Consider the following 19,083-nt stretch of genomic DNA (forward strand, 5'->3'; position numbering starts at 1 on the left):
TGCCCGTGCTTAATTTGTATTCCGACGATCTGCCTTCTAACTACAAATAAAATCTGGCCACATGTCTCGCACTCCAGGTTCTTAAGAAGAAGAACCAACCACTACTGGCTTAGGTGAACGCAGCATATAATTGGGCGAGGGAAATGTTCAATGGCAGAGTGGTGACGCTTCCGTGGATTTTTTTTTTAATCTCCGCACCTTTTTCACTTCGGTCACATTTTGGTTCATGCACAGAAACGTGGCGGGTAAAAGGCGATATCGGAGAGCAAAGTCGACTACATTCTTTGCCAATTAATTTTTTTATGGTTGAAATTGTATTTTTATGATTGTTACCAGTACTTTTTTATATTATTTATGAACTAGTAAGAACAGCAAAGGTGGTCGGTACAACAATATGTTCAAGAATAGTGACTTACATCTGCCAGGCATTGCGACATACAACATATATATGAACCAAAATACATTATTGCACAGGTGATTCCATGCATCTGTAGGAATCGAAATTAGACCATTTATGGCTCAATACATTGTTATACCTCTCATAAACATCAGCATTGGAATGCTGCCACTGTTTAATGGAATTTAATAGTTATTTAATGTTCAACGATCAATAGCAATTACACTCTTAAAATGCTCATATGAAGCGTTTATCAACATTGCCTGCCCTTGGTATACACCTGTGTAAGTGTTTTATGTTGCGAACCTAGGAGAGTGTTTAATACAAAAATTTTAACATCTGCACTGCACAGGCGAGTTCAACTTAACACTCCCGGATTTGTAACGAAACAAGGAAAGAGCCAAAGGCCTTGCTCCAGCTTACCTGAGGCGCATGCCGCATTGTTGAGCCACGTGCTCACAACTGGTTCTTCCTCGTTCATGCCACACGAAGGAGAGTGTCTCATTGGGTGGCGGGAGGGGTCAGTGGAGACAGAGCTGCTGCTGGTCCATGGGCCCAGACCAGATATTTCACTTGCTGGTACCGCCTATTTTTATTTTACCAGGTAATAAGACCCACTCACCTATCGCAAATGGATAGCTCAACGAAGTGGCTTATCATGATGTGGGAATTAATTGCAGCCAAATACTGTAACCCAGTGGTTCTCCACCTTCATTGCAGCCTGCACCCTTTGGTTCTCAGAAAGGGCATCTCGCATCCCCAGGGGGTGCGTGCACCCCAGGTTAAGAACCACTTCTCCAAATGCATGTTGATGGTGGAGGGAAAAACCGGAGGACCCGGAGAAAAATCAATGCAATCACGGGGTGAACGTGCAAACACTAAATATAAAAGCGTCAGAGTCGGGATTGAATCCACGACCTCCTGTATACCAGGCGAGGTAGTAAACATCTCACCACTGTGAGGCGGCATAACTAACTGTCGCGATAATAATTTCTTGATACGGCCCCCAAGAGTGAATGATGTGATAACCATTTGCAATTAGTGGGTTATCAAATGATCCATCCTTATTAGCTAAATCAATAAATCCGTACGTCCAAAGTTCTGATAGCTTAGGTGATACCAATTTCTACTTTGGCTCATTGACTGTGTGTGTATGGAAGGACTCACTTGTGGCAGTGATTTTGCGTGCCATTTACAAACTAGTAAAACCAATATTCATCTGGGTCACGTTGCACAGCACTTGACTCACAATCAAGGTGAGTTCAAATCATGGTCGGGGGTCGACTCAGCCCATCATCTCTCCAATGTTGATAAAAAAAATATACATACTGCACCAGAATGGGTTTTACATAGCCAGAAATCACACCCTTGCCCTAGGAAGGTGGAATTTCTACTGTGGATTTATGGGCCACACCATCAGACATGAGCACTGCCCATGAGTTGCAAGTGAAAAAAAATGTTGTCCTTTTTCACTTACAAAATAAATGAACGTCGTTGATAGCAGTGTTCGCTTTTGGACTATGGAGTACAGTATGAAATGTTGACTTTAATATTTAGAAACATGTCCAAAGTCTACAGTGATTATTCTAAAAATACTTTACATCCCTTTCGTAATACAAAGCTGGATGGCTTCCCCATGCCTTTGTCAGTCGTGGGGATTGTTTGGTCAGACATGACCACACCAGTGATTGTGGGTTGAAGGGAGGAGACCCAAGGACTTTTTAATGTATCGATTGCCACTGATGTTAGCCATGGCCAGCAATCTGAGGTCCCCAGTACAGTGCGCTAACACCAGGTACTTTGTAGATATCCTTGAACTCGGAGTAGGTGAGAGTTCATTGAGACGTCTCTTGAAATTAAGAATTGGGAAATTACATTTGAAATGCTGCATCATCTTGTAAAACCAATGCACGTAAAGTTTATCTTTGTAAAAATAGCATTCAAAATATTTTCCCCTTTACCAAGTACACCAATCCTGTTGATGCCACCACACCTCGCTACTATTGATTTCTTCCTCTTGCGAGATCCCTCAATCTCCAAGCTCTAATCTTAAATGTTTTCTTCATTGTTTAACTTGTTTATGTTATTGCTTCTGCCATAGAGGACTGGTGTCACGAGCAAATGAGACTCATCTTGTCTCTAGTTTTCTCCTGGTTCAACACAATGCTATTGACACACAACCATCTGGCTCTCGGTATGTTTCTGCGGTGTTCCGACGTCTGGATGTCCACCTCCGATTAGCACGGCTGGCTACGTACGGTGCGAAACAAGTTCAACATACGCACACATACATGTACCTATCTGGATTAACTCCCCTCCTCTATCCTGGCGATCCCCGAACGTGTTCCACCCATTGCAACATTCTCTTCTCGATGACATCTTCAGCACTTATGTTCCACACTTTGGTATGTGGTGCTGTGAACACAGCGAACAGCCATCCCCATAGTGTGGTGGGCGCTAGGAGAGCATCCCGTCATCCAAATGTATCAATTGAAATCACTGTTGCATACACGTGGCTCGTCAACCATTAATATAATTGGATTAATTTGATGCCGCTCCAGCAGACTCCGTTGGTGGATAAGTGCAGATAATATATTTTTTTATAAAAATTGCCACCACTTCCCTCTTGTTCATAAGAAAATATTCAAATAGCAAGAATGAAGAAGAGGCGTTTAACACGTAGTCGACTTTCACGACCAATATCACCCAAAACACAAGTTCTTTGGGTTAGATCGCGTAAATATATGAATGTGTCGTTTAAGCCCGCTACTAACCGACACAGCCAATTGGTAAGGTTTGTCACGTAAACAGAACGTGGCCAATTCGTTACTAGTACAGCACACCGGTGTGTTGGAAAGCAACGCCACAGCATTTACAATCCGAGTACGACACATTTATATATTTACGCGATCGGACCCCCCAAAAAAAACCTGTATTACGGATGAAGAGGAGGACTCTGCATGGATGCATGAAAGGGTGCAGCTAATAGGAGCAGAGGTAAGGAGCTGCACGATTTTTCATCGTCGGATCGGAAGCACTTTTTTTACAGCAACAGAACAGAGCATTAATACATAAGGAGATGGTTTATTGGTAAATATTTTTACATACCACATTACATTAGTGCCAGTTTAAACATACAAAATAAGTTTTTTTAAAAACGGAGAACTAATGTACATTGCTCTTGAAAGGACAACATTTTTGTAAATCGCTACCTTCCTTTCAATCCAAACGCGACGATCCGATCCGAGCGCACGCATCTTGTGCCATCGGTCACTTACGCGCGTACAGTAATACATCGCTAAACAGTGTCGGCAAGGGACTGAATGGTCCACGGTTGTGACAAGACAATCGTCCGCAGCATCCACACGAGATTCAAATTCGCCATCGTGCGCTGAACATACCGTATTCCCCTGATCATAAGATGTCCGCCCACCACCCCCATCCATCCCCTCCCCTGTAATTGAAAAGTAAAAGTTTGGAGGTCTTATAATCCGGTAGATGTGCGTGTGCGCCCGTGTGACCAGATCTGTGGAACTTTGACACCGGACATATGCTTGGGGTGTGTGTCCCAGAGCAGCTTGCCAGAGCATCATATAATCCAGAGACTATGGTCACACAGCGAGGGAACGCGTTCCGTTGTCATACGTCCCGTTCTCTTCCCATGGAATGTAAAAAAATTGAGCAGATTTGTGCCGAGTTTCTCGCCAAAAAGAAAACATTAACTTACAAACAAAAATCCCACCGGTTTTCTTTTCTACTTTCACGCTTTTGAACAAAGTGGTTTGTGAAAATAATACACGGCCGTGTGGAGTTCCATTGCCAAAAGTTAAACTTGACAGCGTTCGAGAAAATTTAAACTTGGCAAAACACACATAGACATGTAGCACCTACTAACATCGTTGTTCAAAACAGGGTTTATTTTTTAAGGAAAAAATTGGTTAAATTTTGGCAAAAGCTAATTAAAAATCTCAGATCATTGGTATTAAAAAAACACTATGTTGCTATGGTTAATTGATCTTAAAAAAGTTAATTCTCTTTTTTATCTAGGTCTCATGTAACTTAAAACAAAAAACAAGTAATTAATGTCAAATGTTCTACACAGCTTCATTCAAAATATTTGCTCTGTTCTACTCTAGCCTATAGATTAATGTCACAGAATTCACAAATAGCACCACGTGTTGGTGCAATTACATTCATCAGAACAAACTTGTGGACACAGCGTGGGCTAGGCAACGTCATTTTGTGTGTTCAGAATAGAAGGCACAGGGTTTTTAGAGAGCAAGAGATGAAAAAAAAGAATCACACGATAAATACACAACAGACAAGTAGTGGTTAATGCAGTCGTGCACTCAATATTTGGACCAAAATCACTGCCGCATGAATTCCAATTAGTTTTTTTTGCACGCGCACAAGCAACCACGTGCACAGAAAACCGCAAGATGCACGCAAATTCCGCACGTTTTCACACACGCGCGCGCGCGCACACACACTCGCGCAATTACAGCAACGAACGAACGCACGCACACTCGCGCTGGAAGACACGTGCGCCCATGTTTACACGTGCGCGAACGCAAGGGGCCAGATGGCTCATCGCGATGAATGTTCACCGTCATCCCAATTTCCTTTCTTTCTGCGCCACGATAACGTACGGCACGCATCCCCCGTCGCCTGGTGTTTGGTACACTTCATCGCGTGTGTGCGTACACGAGCGCGTACGTTGAACGTACAGGAGTTTCCGTAACCGGCTCCAAAAAAAGACACGTGCATGCCAACAATCGCACGGACACTGCATTGCAAGCAATAGTCGCGCGCACAACCAGCTTTGTTTTGTTCTTTACAAACCTATTTTGGGCCACGCACGCACACACAATTCAGCAGCCGGTCATTTTTACAAAGTGCATAGCGTAACAATTGGTACGGTTTTCTTGGTCATGGGAGGAAACGTGAGAATCAAGAATTACGCCCTCTCCCTTCCTGGGCGGGTTGGTTGTGGGGGGGTTGGGTGAGGGGCTGGCGGGGAAATTTCGCTGCGCAAAAAAATATATATTGATATTTTCGCTTCGGCTTGTTTTTCCCCCCCCGCAAGGCACGTAAACACGTATACCAGGCATAAGTTGTGCACGTAAGCCCAACGACACAATACCCATAGATGTGTGAGATGGATTAAATTTCTTGGAAGCAAGAGTCGTGAGAGGTTCATTCAAAGAGAGAATTCAAACGAGGGCTGGGCAGAGGTTGGAAGCGTTCTGTGCTCGGCTGTCGCACGAGCCAAATCTTCGGGTGACAATCTCTGCCAGCAACGTGATGAACAGTGTTGTTTAAAATGCAGAATTCGCCACACTTTCATCGCGGCGATTTGAAAATTAAAAAAACAGACAGTGGTTTACAAATGATGCTCAAGGAGACGCCCAAGCCACCACCCTTCGTCTGCTCGGAGCCAGATAGGGAAATTCCACGTTCTCACGGCAGGAGCCACGGTTAAAATAGCATAATGGTTTTTGAAGTCGAAATGCTACGGATTTTAATCGTGACTGGATCGAGCTGTAAAAAGCATTAAGAAATCTAGAGCCGAGCATCATTGCTGAATATCTCACCAAGTTTATACGTGCTCAACGATCGCTACGCGACGATTAAAGAGTCTCCTAGTCGCCACGCGACAGTCCAGCAAGAAAGAGAAGCGCCCATCAAGCTTACAAAACGACTTGATGTCCATCAACTCTGCAAAGTGTCCGCATTCATCGCTGACCTCTGGGATCGTTTAAAACAATCCATCAGAGCGCCACGGGCAAAAGTGTTTTTTTTTTTTGCAGCCCGGTTTGATGCAACGCATCAGACAACGCACACGTATTTCTTCCACCACGCGCGTGACAGACTCTTCATCGCCTTGTGCTTGGACGACGAATTCTGCTGCTGCTGCTGCGGGTGCTGCTGCTGCTGCTGCTGGTTGTTCTGCTGCCCTTTGACGGCGCGTCGCTCGGCCTCGCGCCTCTCGCGCACGGCCCCGGCGATGGCCGTGTCGAACACCTCCTTGAGGTTCTTCTGCGTGAGCGCCGAGCACTCGACGTAGCCGAGCGCGCCGATGCGCTGCGCCGCCACGTGCGCCGTCGCCGGCGGCACGGGCTGCTCACGGGCGCGCGACAGCTCCACCAGGACGCGGACGTCGCCCCGCAGGTCGCACTGCGTCCCCACGAGGACGAGGGGCGCGTGCGGGCAGTGCGCCCGCAGCTCGGGGGCCCACTTCTCGGACACGTTCTGGAACGAGCTCGGGTTGACGACGCTGAAGCACAGCAGGAACACGTCCGTGTTGGGGTAGCAGAGCGGCCGCAGTTTGTCGAAGTCGTCCTGAGAAGGGTGACGGCGGGGGGGGGGGTGGTGGCGAAAGGTTGCGAGTTTTAATTTTGATTCAGTCGGTCATATTCGTGCGTGTGTCTCAGTGTGTGTGTGTGTGTGTTTGGGGAGCGGGCGTGGTGCTGGCCACCCAACCCCTCGTGTGCCGTACCGGCATTCATAGGGTGCTCACCAACAGCACTTGCCCCAACAGTCTGTTAAGGCTATACAGGGGATCTTTGTCTATTCGTCTTTGTGCGGGGAGCGGTAGTGTAGCGGTCAGAGCGCTGCACTATGAACCCGGTGACCCGCTCACACGGGTTCGATTCCTGCTCACGGCAAACTCCAGTGAAGATTATCTGAACTGGTCCTGGGCCTCCCCTAGATCGACTCAGCCTCAAAAGAGTACCTGGTGTGATGTGTAAAAAGCATTAGCCCTGGGGGAAACAAAGGCGGTCGGGCATGGTGCTGGCCACCCACTGCCTCGTATGCTGTGCGGGCCTTTCATAACTTCACCGAGTAAACCCGATGATTTTACTAAAAATTCCTGTGTGGAACTGCGTGTGGCCTAATCGATTATTTGCGATTTCATTCGTCGAGAGCGACTGGTTCGGGTGACCCCTGCAGCCATTTGGAGGCGCTGCAATCACGACAGTAAAAAAGAGGAATTAATTATTCCATCGGATCGTGGAAATGCATCAAACTGCAGGACAGGCGAATTGCCGCAGGCTCAATATGTGTGTGTGCAGAACAGGGCAGTGTCTAATATGTCAGCGCCATGCTAACTTTAGAACAGGGGTGCCAGGTTAGCACCAAATGTGGAAGGATTAACTTGGCAATGGTAGGCACCACATGTTGCAATTGACTGACCTTTTCCATATCTTTACTTTAATTCTATATTTTTTTTGATATACATGGACCTGGCTTTATATGTATCTCAAATACATGACAGATTACCTTCTATGTCTTAATTACTTGTATCTAGCATCCCTACCACGCATGATCACCATATAAGTGAAGTCAACATGGAGCAACGAATTTGACACTCGCTAGTAACTAGAACGCGTGCGAGTTCAGATACATGATTTAAATCCGGGTCACGGAACGACTTGCCATGTCTAAGAGGTTCCCCGATTCCTGCCACACGAATGTAGAATTTCCATAGATGGCGCGGAGAGGATCACCGCCCCCAAACACACACCTCGCTGTGTAGAGCAGAGGCTCTTTATGGGCTTTGTGCCTTTCGATAACGACCACTGGAACTCATGAGAAGTGCAAGGCGTGGAAGCATCTCAGTTGGTCCACTGCGCTTCGAACCCGGCGTCCAGATGGTAGCTGGCCACAGCTACCATCAGTGGTGCTTATCCGAACCGGTCCCGGGCCTCTTTTAGATCGACTCAGCCTTCCTTACATGTGTATCTGGCACGGTGTATAAACATCAGCACTGGTGGGGGGAGACAAAGACGGCCAGGAGTGGCGCTGGCCATACCACCGAGTTACGTGCCGTGCAAACCTTCATTATGTGCTCCCTAACGGCACTTGCCCTAAAACCCTGCCTAGTCTGTACGGGGTATCGTTGTCTTTATTTTGTATGCTTGCACGTATGTACGTGTGCAGGCATGTGGGCGTGTGTGGACGCATGTTCCTGTTGTGAGCACGTGCCATGGGCTTGCCAGGACTTGCCACTCACCTGCCCAGCCATGTCGCACAGCTGCAGTCTCACAGGCCTCCCATCCACGCTCACAGATGCTGCAGAGAGAGAGAGACACGGGCGGGGAAAGTGGGGGATAAATCATTAACATCAACAGCCTTCCAAGATTCCCCACGACAGCCCCTCCGTAATCTCACATCACCTCATCGCGACATGAGCTTTAATCTCAGAAGCGTCATCGCCAATACAAAACAGCGGGAATCACATCGATGCCATCAGATCTCCGTAACCACACGATTCTACAACCTAGAATGTCCTAGGTTCACAGCTTAATTCGATTAGTTGATTATGCGACTGCTTAGCACTCTCCACTACAGTAATCATCTTAAACTGAATCACACTATTCCATCCAGAAATATTGAACATTGAGCTCACGATATGTGCATCTAATTCCGTGAGAGAAAAAAATGATGTTTCCTACATTCGTACATGTCGTATGTAATGGGTCCACGTGATCCCTGCAGCCACTAGTGGCCGATACATTCACAAATATGTAAACTAAGAATTGAATTGCAACTCTGGATCGCAGCTATTCATTCAGTTCCCATGGGGTGGTGTGATTTTGTTCCACCAGCTACTAGGCAGTAACCCCATTATGCAACCCCAGATACTTACAGATCACGATTAAAATAAATTCGTTGAAGATGTAGCCGCCTGGTTCATGCCGAGTTATATGGCATCAAGCCATCACTTCTAAGGTCTTGGATTCTAATATCGCACACCTCACTCTCGTAATTCGCGTTACACTCCATACTTGGCACCATTAATTACTGTAAATTTAAACTCTAGAGTGGAAAACTACGCAACAGTTTTAGGTGTCCTCCAAACAGTATTGTACAAGCTTAATTGTAAATCGCAGTACCGTACCAGCCACACACCCACAAGCATGGTTGCTTATGGCCACATTTCAATCCCTTGTCAAAATGCATTTATTTAAAGTTAAGATTTAAATGCTCTATTTTAACTTTAAAAAGCGGCGTTACCGCATTGCACTTTATTACATTCAGAGAAAATAAATCGGGCTCACTCTGCCTCCACAAGTGTTTTTACTGCACTTATCCACCGACTCGGTCACTTTAACCAGTTTATAGCGCACTCGGGTTCATTATCTATCTTTTACAAGGGCTATGCTGGCAGACACGTGATAGTGAGGACCACGCACATCACCAGATTACGGGATGGTGGCCGATGGGCCGAGACTGGCAATGGAACGGCGGCCAAAGGAGGGAACGCATCCGAAAGGGCGACCACCGCGGAGATGGAGCGATGGCATGAGTTCACAAGCAGGAATGAGATGAGTGATGGCAGCCACTGGAACGCAAGAGATGGCTGGCTAACAAGTTTGTTTGGTAAGCCTTCATCCAGTGGTGGATGGAAAATGGCCGATAATTAATGCCCGAATATTAATCAAAGCGCTTAAAAATCCACGTGTAGAATTACATTCTAAACCTACAGCAATGTATTGTAATCGATGTTGCCTGTATAGCTGCAAAGATTAACAGTGCACATCCATATTACAACTCTAAACTATTTCAAAACAGTGCCTATTTTTACTTTTTGTTGTTACAAATTCTGTACGTATTGTATTTTTAGTTTTAGATTACGTAAAGAAACGTGTTTTCTTCCATTTAATAATTCAGAGAATGAATTGGTGGTGGTGTAATAGTGGCGTTGTGAAACAGCGAGGCTTACTATACCTGTTAATTCTCAAAATTGCGCACTAGTAAAGTGTCGCGGAAGTGTTGTGATTAAGCCAAAAAAACACAATCGCCTCTGCAACGATAAACGACACTTTGTGTGCTACACAAATCTGAGAATGCACTGAATTTTAAGTGTCCTTTCGATTTTTTGAATCATAGAGTTTGGGGGCCATGCTACACGAGTTTGATGTCCACTTTCATGACATCATCCATACTTGGGAGTCCCAACATTTGACTGCACGCAAACTGGCCTAAAAATATGACCCGCCACTCACCAATCTCTGTGGAATAATAATAGACAGACTTTTGGCCATGCACTGCTAGACAAACTCCTCAACACACGGCCATGATGGTTCTTTGACCATACTTCACCACGCTGGTCCAGTGATAGTTGGTGAAAAGGCACGTAATTAAGGGCAAGCTTGTGGTGCCACTCGCCGCTGATGATAGCCATGGCCAGGAATCAAACTCAGAAAAAATAGGTACTCTACACACAATACACTCAATGGATAACCAAAGATATATATTAGATATGGCTCTGCAATTAAATACTCTTAAGGATATAGCAACATCAAGTTCGTATCCATCACCGATATAAAGTTTGTGAAAAACATCCAGCCTACATACACTCCGACACGTGTATTCGCGCTTGAGCACTTTAAAGCCAATTATAGTGCGTTGGTGATATCAAGTCACGAGATAAATACATACAGTTGCTCTATGCCCTAAAGGTCTTTCAGTCGGATACAAAGTTGAACAACCCTGGAAGATAACACGTGGGGGGAAATGCTTCTGGAGCGACTTCAAAAAGTGACCTTTTACCCAACCCCAGACGATTGGTAAATCACGTGTCCGTCAATAAACGCAAGCACTCGTGGTCACAACAATTTAAGTACAAAAAACATGTCAACCTCGTTGCGTATTGCGGCCGAGTGCAATCAACTAGCCAGTTTTAAAAGAAGAAAAAAAATCACAGGTTACGGTTCAGTTGGCGAACTGCAACGCCGCGCCCTCTGTGGCTGGGAGGGTCTCGTGAGTTGTGGGGGGGATCATTGACCTGTGGGCCAGTTTGCAGTGCCAAAGGTTAATTTCCCCAAGTAAGGCCACTGCGGTGGATACAGTAGCAGCTAAATAGCACGCGATTTGAACGTTTACTTTAAATTTCAGCACTTTGGTGTATCGAGCAGTGGATTGACAGAAGGGCTGTGTGCATGTAGTGTATACTGCATTGTAAAACAAACCCCACTTGAAAATCAGGTGGAATTCCAACGGCTGTTACTGTAGAGATTTACAAACGAATTTACAGCACTGCAATACAAACGAATGGGATCTCACCCTAGTTAAAGGACATTCAAAACTGAAGTGAAACGGCAAGGACATGCACTTAGGCGACACACTACTTAAGGACTATTTACCACTTGTAATGAATCAGTTGACAACATAATGCTAAATGGCATTTTGCAGTCCAGTAAAGTCTAGCGAGGAATATTGTTTGCAATAGCCACAATGTTGTTGTGGTGCCTACAAATTGGTCTGTATGGGTTTAAAAAAAAAACACATTCACAGGAATAACATCCTGGCTGCAACTGAGAAAAAAAACTACAGCTGCTTCACGCTTTGTTTGACTAGCTGCAGATTTGCAAGACGCGAGCGATACGCAAGGGCCGATTTCGCTGCAGTAAGTGAAATGTCTGCGCATCACGACCAGCTAAATTCTTGAACCGCTAAACACTTGAAAATATTACTTTCTAGCAGTGTAAACTTTGCCAAGGGTCAGCCAGTCGAGGGAGGGGGCCGTGGTGAGACCCGTGACCAAAATATCGAAAATATAACACGTGGGTTGCCAATTCGGCTCTAAATGTTACATGTTTAAAAATAACTCGCAAGCCTTCTCAAAGGAAAACGAAGATGCACCGTACAATAGGCGACGTTTCGGACATTGGCACTTTAAGCACCATATTCGTATTGTAGTTTAGTTATTTTAATGCAGTGTCATTGCCGAATGCAGAGCTTCGTCGTTTCAAATTGTGCTTCAGGGGGCATCAACCAAATTGTTTATTTTCAATCTGCCAATGTTCACATCATCACATCTTCAAAATAGCTGAAACATTTTTTTCTTTTTTTTGGGAACGTTAACATTTTGGCTAACCAACGTGTGTAACAACACACATGCACGGCTTGTAAGCAACGCTCCACATCCCTTTACCAAGGTACCAACTCCAATTATCACCTCCTAAAATCAACAACTCTCTCTAGCACACACACACACTCTACAGGACCACTGGTTAGAGATTGATTTTCGTGCTCCTAGACACATACCAGTGGAGGGATCAACTCACATTAATGCAACGAGATCGTCAGCGCTTGTCACGCATGTGGTTGGTGCTCGCTGGCCGTGGGGTCATAGAAATGTGGAATTAGTCCAATGTGTAGTCGAATACGTAATTGGGTTCACAATTCACAGTGCGTGTAAACCTGTGCATATTTTATCACAGTGCTATCATTAAACACCGATTTACAACAGACACACGTGTTGGCTAAGCCACTAACCATGTTTGTGTACTGCTTGTTGTAATGTTCTTATCCGCCCCGACTGGACATCTGTTAACAAAGAGCTTTATAGCTCATCGGATTCCTACAGTATAAATACATATCCTGATAACGTTTCAGGCAATGACCCTCATTATCTACTACCTCGCCAGTGTAACGTGGAATGTTCACCACCGGCTCAGGACCATGTACACACAAACTTTTTAACAAATAAATGTAATATACATCGTAACATCGCTGGCAACACGGACCATTTTCAGTTTTAAAGTTGCGATCGTACACATATGCAGGCACCCCACTAAAAGCGAGATAAATTACCGAGTCGAAAAAACCTCGGCACACTCGCCCATATCATTTGCCTTTAAGATCCGCCGATGCGTAGAAGACCGAGGTCATTGGTAACATCAGTGAGGTATCCATAAATGGATCACCGTGTACATTGCATAACATCGGTAACAAGCACATTGGGTTCGCTTCCTCCCCCGTGAGGAATTGAGCGACCGCCCCAAACCCCCAGAAAATCGCCAAAGGTCCCAGAGGATGTCGACAATTACTTTCAGATGTTCGCATCCAGCAAAAAAAATGACATTGCTCGCTCGCTCGCGACCCTAAAACCGATTCATCATCAATTCACCACTCGCACGATCGCCGTCATCATCATCATGAGCACGCATCACCTACCCGAGTAGTCATCGAAGGCGGTGGGCACGTACTGAGTCGGGTACCCGTTGGTGGTGTAGCTCACCACGAGGCTGGTCTTGCCCACCGCTCCATCTCCCACCAGGACACACTTGAGCGGACGATCAGTCCACTCGGGTCGCCCGAGGCACGGTGACAACGGGGCGGAGAAGGAGATGGAGGAGCCGGTCGTGGTGGTCGTGGTGGTGGCCGAGCTGGATGTGCTTCGGCTGCTGCCGCCTCCGCCGATGATGTTGGTGAAGAAGGGACTCGAGCACGGAGACGGACAGCCGCTTCCCGGCGACGACAGCTGGCAGCAGGGGGACCCGACGGGAGACGAGAAGACACTGCCCGCCGACGACGAGAGCGGAGACGTGGGGGACGTGGGCAGGAGACGAGGGCTCTGCGTGGACACGGGCGAGCGGTGCGGAGGCACGGGAGGCGGGGTGACTTCTTGGGCTGCCTGCTGCTGCTGCTGCGTCCCCTGCTCGGCCCGCTCTCTGCTTTTGCTGTTGCTTTTGTAATCCGCAGAAGCTTCTGGGGCCATGGTGGAGCGTCCTTCGGCCGTCTTTGCTCCCTCGTTGCGTCTGGGTTCCCCTCTCTCTCTCTCTCCCTCGCTCTTCGCTCAGTCTTTATTCTCTCTTCGCTTTCTACGCTTCTGTGGGTCTCGACGAAGCGCTCATTTGGGGCTACTCTGCTAAGAATGAAGTCCAAACTGGCGGCTCAAACGAGAACAAAAAGTTCAGACCGATGCTTGCAAGTTAACTAAAAAAAACACATCAACGCAAACTTTATCTGCTCCCCCCCCCCCAAAAAAAAAACTAAATGAATGAAGCACCACCGCAAATCCCAACAAATAATAGCAAACCCTATAACAAACCCTATAACAAAGACTAACCTGGAAACAACTTTTGGGGGAAGACTCAGTCAAGAGTACTGTGGGAGTTAAGAGTTAGCCCGCTGGCTGGAGAGACACAGCTGAGCGCTGTGAGATTGTGTATCAAGCACAAACACGTGTACACACACACACGCGCGCACCAGCAGTATTTCCCCGACCCACCCACAGCGCCAGCCTGTGCGCACTGCCAATGCCGATGCCCTGGGTGCGCGCACGGCACACGCGGTTTATATACCACGGCCACGACATCCCCTCCCCCCGGCTCGAGGTGCGTTCACTACAGCCGCACTTCGCACGCTGCCCATTGGGCGGCAAGGCAGAAAGGGGGGGGGGGCAGGGCTTTCGCTTCCATTGGCTGCCCATATTTGAACTTCATCCAGAGTCCTCGGGGTTTCTTTCTCCACCTCCTCTGTATAGAATATCAGATCGGACTATCTTTATTCTTGTTACGGTTCCTCGCTTATGAGTTGCAGTGGATCTTTTGCAAATCAAATCAAGATTGGATGAACGCTCCCCCGTATAGCCTTTAACAGACTGTTGGGGCAAGTGATGTGAACGAGTAGCAGCTGTGAAGGTCGGAACGGCACACGAGGTTGTGGGTGACCAGCAACCACGCCCGACCGCATTTGTCTCCCGAGTGGCAATGTTTACACACCAGGTACTCATTTGAGGCTGAGTCGACCTTGGGGAGACCCAGGACCCGTTCAGATAATCTTCACCGGTGTTGGCCGTGAGCGGAGATCGGACTGGGGACGCATGCATTCCCTCCCCCCACACACGCAAACTGTTGACATTGGGGGATACATTGACCATACTTCACCACGCTGGTCTCAGTATAGCTTGATGCAGGGTCACCTATGACCAGTATCAATACAGCGTTACTAGCCTGCAATGAGATCAGCAGTTCAACAACAAAAACGTTGATGCTCCGTTTGGCAATGCTGCACAAAGATTCAAAACATTCGACGATTTAGCAATGAAGGGCCGTTGCCCGAAACGTCGTCTGTTATGTTTTTTCCGTCTCTAAAGCAGCGATATTTGTGATGTAGTGATGGCATAAACCTTACCCATCAGTGTTCATGATTTCATCATATGCTTGAGTTTACCCGTGTGTATTCATACTGAGAGATTTCGAGGGCTTGGTGAGGCATATATATCCCGCAGTGGACTGATCATGACTAATGATGCACACAGCTGTATTAACGTTTCAGTAAAACACCTGCGGAAGAGTAGACCAATCGTCCCAATGGTAACACCATCGTTAAACTTTATGTAAGCTCAGGTGCTTTCGTAACAAATTAAAATTACTATGCACATTCAAGAGACGATTCGTAACGGCACCGTCTATCAACTCGCCACTTGCGTAAGCCGTGGTCTGGAATCGAACCCAGTGGGATCGGGCTCAACGGGTTGGCGTCCATCCACCCGGGCGCCGCCGCTCTCATTCTTCTCCACCCCCATTAACAATCGTGAGCACCCCAACAAGCACGCCGCTTCTCACAACAGCAGGACATCACAATGGCAGCTACACCCCCTGCCGTCTTGACGGTGATTCTGAATGGCAATAATTACCTGCGCGTCTGTGTGGGCTTGGAAAGAAAAGACCGCTCTCTTTGTTTTCTTGCTACCTTAAATGCCACCCCCCCCCCCCCCCCGGTGTCCGCGAGAACACACCTTCTCTTAACACATCAATCGATACCTTGCGGCAGTTTCGTGTCCGCAGGGATTCCCTTTTTTATTTTAATCAATACGCACGTTAAAAGTATTCCACGAGTGAAATGATTACTGGGAAATTCCGACCACTGGGTCTGGAATACAAACGCACCACGCGCACACACACACTCTAGACACGATTGCATTTTTAGGCGATTTAAGTTGAACCGCAGTTCTAAAAGTGTTGAAAATTAAATGCCGCTTTTAGTAAGACTATATGTCACAATCGCGATTATACATGCATGCATGTTTACGGCTAAAATTCCGTACATCCAATTTACATTAAGAGCCTTGGTTTGAATTAAACATATCATTCTTATGATTTAAAGTAAACTTCTGACAAATAATTGAAGGGCCGGTCTCGTAGTGTTTTGTAATACATCGCAGGATCGTGAGAGATGGTCGCGGCTTGGGGAATGCCTTCATCCAGCAGTCGATTGACCATGACAGCTGCTGCCAATGTTTCAAAGACACTGCGCGAACATTCCCTCATAGCCGAAATTGTGGGAGTTGGATGGGTGAGTAAAGCGAAAACTATCCACGCAAGCCTCATTGAGTCTCAAGGCTGTTTTCCGTTTTCAGGAGGATCTTGCATCTGGGGATGTATGCTGGTGTTATGCTTTGCACAGGTGAAAAACACCCATTCCTGTACCGCCATCTGCTGGTCACCTCGCAGCTGACGCCTACAACACCTGATATTCCCGGCCAATCTCCCATGCAAGTAGTAACCAAGCTTAACCGTGCTTAGCTTCCGAGATCAACTGCAAATAAAGTTCATACGAGCGTGAGGCCATGGTGGCGAGATGTTAACTACCTCGCCCGGTGTGCAGGAGGTCGTGGTTTAGACTCCGACCCTGACGCCTGCAGGATATTTGGAGTTTGCGTGTCTCGATCCCCGTGGTCGCGTGGATTTTTATCGGGGTCCTCCGGTTGTACCCTCCACATTAGAATCAACATCACGCTTTTAGAGTATTTGGCTGCTATAAATTTCAACGTGATAAGCCACTTCGTTGAACTATAATTTGTGGCCAGGTCGCTTCTGAAAAAGAGCTATATAGCTCAGTGGGCCTTACCTGGTAAAATAAAAAAAATAGTTACATTTATTTAAAAAAACACAGTTCTGTTGCGTGTGCCAGTCTCGCTACTAGACAACCACTATTGACTAAACCCATTGATGGGGTGGCAGACACAATTACAGGATATGGCTTCGGATTAAATGTGAATGTCTCCACAGGCGGTCTCGATCGCAGGTCTTTTCGGTCAAAATAATTCGTGTTTTTGCATGGCACCGTTTCATTTGACTTAAAGACACAGACGGGAGATTTAAAAGCTTTCTGGCGTGTGAGCGCAAAGAGCCCAATGCTTCACAAACTTCCCGTTTAATTCGTCGTAAACGCACAACACCAGTAGCAACTGGCATCTAAACAATTCAAATATGGCTTGTGCGTATGGTAAAATTCGTTTCTGTGCAGGTGATAGGTGGATAATTACTGCACATAATCTAGGTTTTTTGTTTGTTAGATCGCATAAATATAAATGTGTCGTTAAACCCGCCACCACCCCACAGTCAACTAGTAAGGTTTGTCACGTGAACAAAATATGCCAATTCGTTTTAGTAAAGCACACCGGTGTGTTGGAGAGCAAATCCACAACATTAACAATTTCCAACCGGTGTTGCTGTACTAGTAAGGAATTGGCACGTACTATTTACGTGACAAACCTTACTTCATTGGCTGTGTGGGGTGGTGGCGGGTTTGACGACACATTGATATTTACGCGATCAAACCCAAAAAAACCTCTATAAAAGGTATTGGCCGCGAAAGCCTCCTGTGTGAGAGGTGGTGACGGGTTGGGGATGCCTTAGTCCAGCAGTGGATTGACCATGGCTGATGATCATGACGGAAGTATATTTTGCGGTGTGGCAGCACTAGCGCCGAGGAGTCTAAGGTGACCGGGCGACTGTTGTTCGTTCTAATGACCACGCTACCAATGTGCGGCCCTTAATAGGTGCTCCCTAACATTATACCCAACTGGTGATGCCAGAGTTTATCAAGGCACAGGGCAAACAAAGAACGATTCACAACTATAAGCGAGTCAATCGTCTATGCGATCTCTACTCTTAATGATCATTGTCCAACAGTATTGTCTGCGCAATGTTTTTCTAAGATGACACTATGTTTGTAGGCTGCAGCCGACTTTGTTAATATGTAATTCATCACTGTCGTCAACGAGGCTAAACTATATTTTTTGACCGAGTACAGTAATTGATGTGATATTTAATCACACGGAGTGCAATGATCAGTTTTTGAAAATGTTGCTATCGTGATGTATTTAATTTAAATTCACGAGATAATTTAGACCAGAAAACTCAAAACGAGGCTTTTACCAAAGGTATTAGCATGTTAATCGGATGACCTACGGTGTCTCATGTTTTATTCACGTTTCGCAAACACAAGCCTAACTCAATCAACCATGCATTAGCATGTTAAGAGGCCTGTCTCTCCCCCTTTTACGTCACCTATTGTTCAAGGCAATTATGTTATACAAGTGGGGGAAAAAAACCTTACTTTTTACGTGCAGGGATAGATAAATGAAGGAGATATATTGCCTGCTTATTGATTGTGTTACTTATATTCTACACAACGACGCAAATGATTGACGTCAATATACAACAGACCATTTAAAACCCATACTGCAGCCACACCAACCCTCCATATGAACGACCAGTGGCAGATGATCCTCGTAGCAAGAGTAGCTACAACATATGTAGCTACATATGTAGTAGCTACTACGGGCCCCGCACTTTCAAGGGCCCCGCGCTAAATACTTTCAAGCTATCAATTCCGGTCGAGTGATTCTTCACTCGCTCTATTACTATAGTACTATACTGCCTTGAACTTTTACGAGCGACTGGGTGTTTAAGGTTAACGATTTGTCGTATTGTCTGGGCTGTACAGCAAATAAAAAAAATACAATTGCTTTATGCAAGTTAAAAATGTGTTTTAATGTGTATATTTTTTGTATTTAGGGCCCCTTTATAACATTAAGCTACAGTGGCTTACTACGCGTTGTCGTTATTCATTCCCTTCGATCGCCAAAGAGCTGACTA

General features: G+C 46.2%; 1 protein-coding gene across 1 annotated transcript; it reads right to left on the reverse strand.

Moving 5' to 3' along the window:
* Nucleotides 1–3,461: 3,461 nt before the first annotated feature.
* Nucleotides 3,462–14,458, reverse strand: LOC116947867 (rho-related GTP-binding protein RhoU-like). Its single transcript, XM_032964078.2, has 3 exons — nucleotides 13,367–14,458; nucleotides 8,415–8,473; nucleotides 3,462–6,739 (listed from the first exon to the last, which is right to left on the reverse strand). The coding sequence occupies exons 1-3, from the start codon at nucleotides 13,908–13,910 to the stop codon at nucleotides 6,227–6,229; spliced, it is 1,116 nt and encodes a 371-aa protein (XP_032819969.1). The 5' UTR covers nucleotides 13,911–14,458; the 3' UTR covers nucleotides 3,462–6,226.
* Nucleotides 14,459–19,083: the final 4,625 nt, after the last annotated feature.

This window comes from Petromyzon marinus, chromosome 31 (genome assembly GCF_048934315.1).
Source record: "Petromyzon marinus isolate PM22_M1 ecotype Great Lakes invasive population chromosome 31, UKy_Petmar_22M1.pri1.0, whole genome shotgun sequence".
Lineage (NCBI taxonomy): Eukaryota > Metazoa > Chordata > Hyperoartia > Petromyzontiformes > Petromyzontidae > Petromyzon > Petromyzon marinus.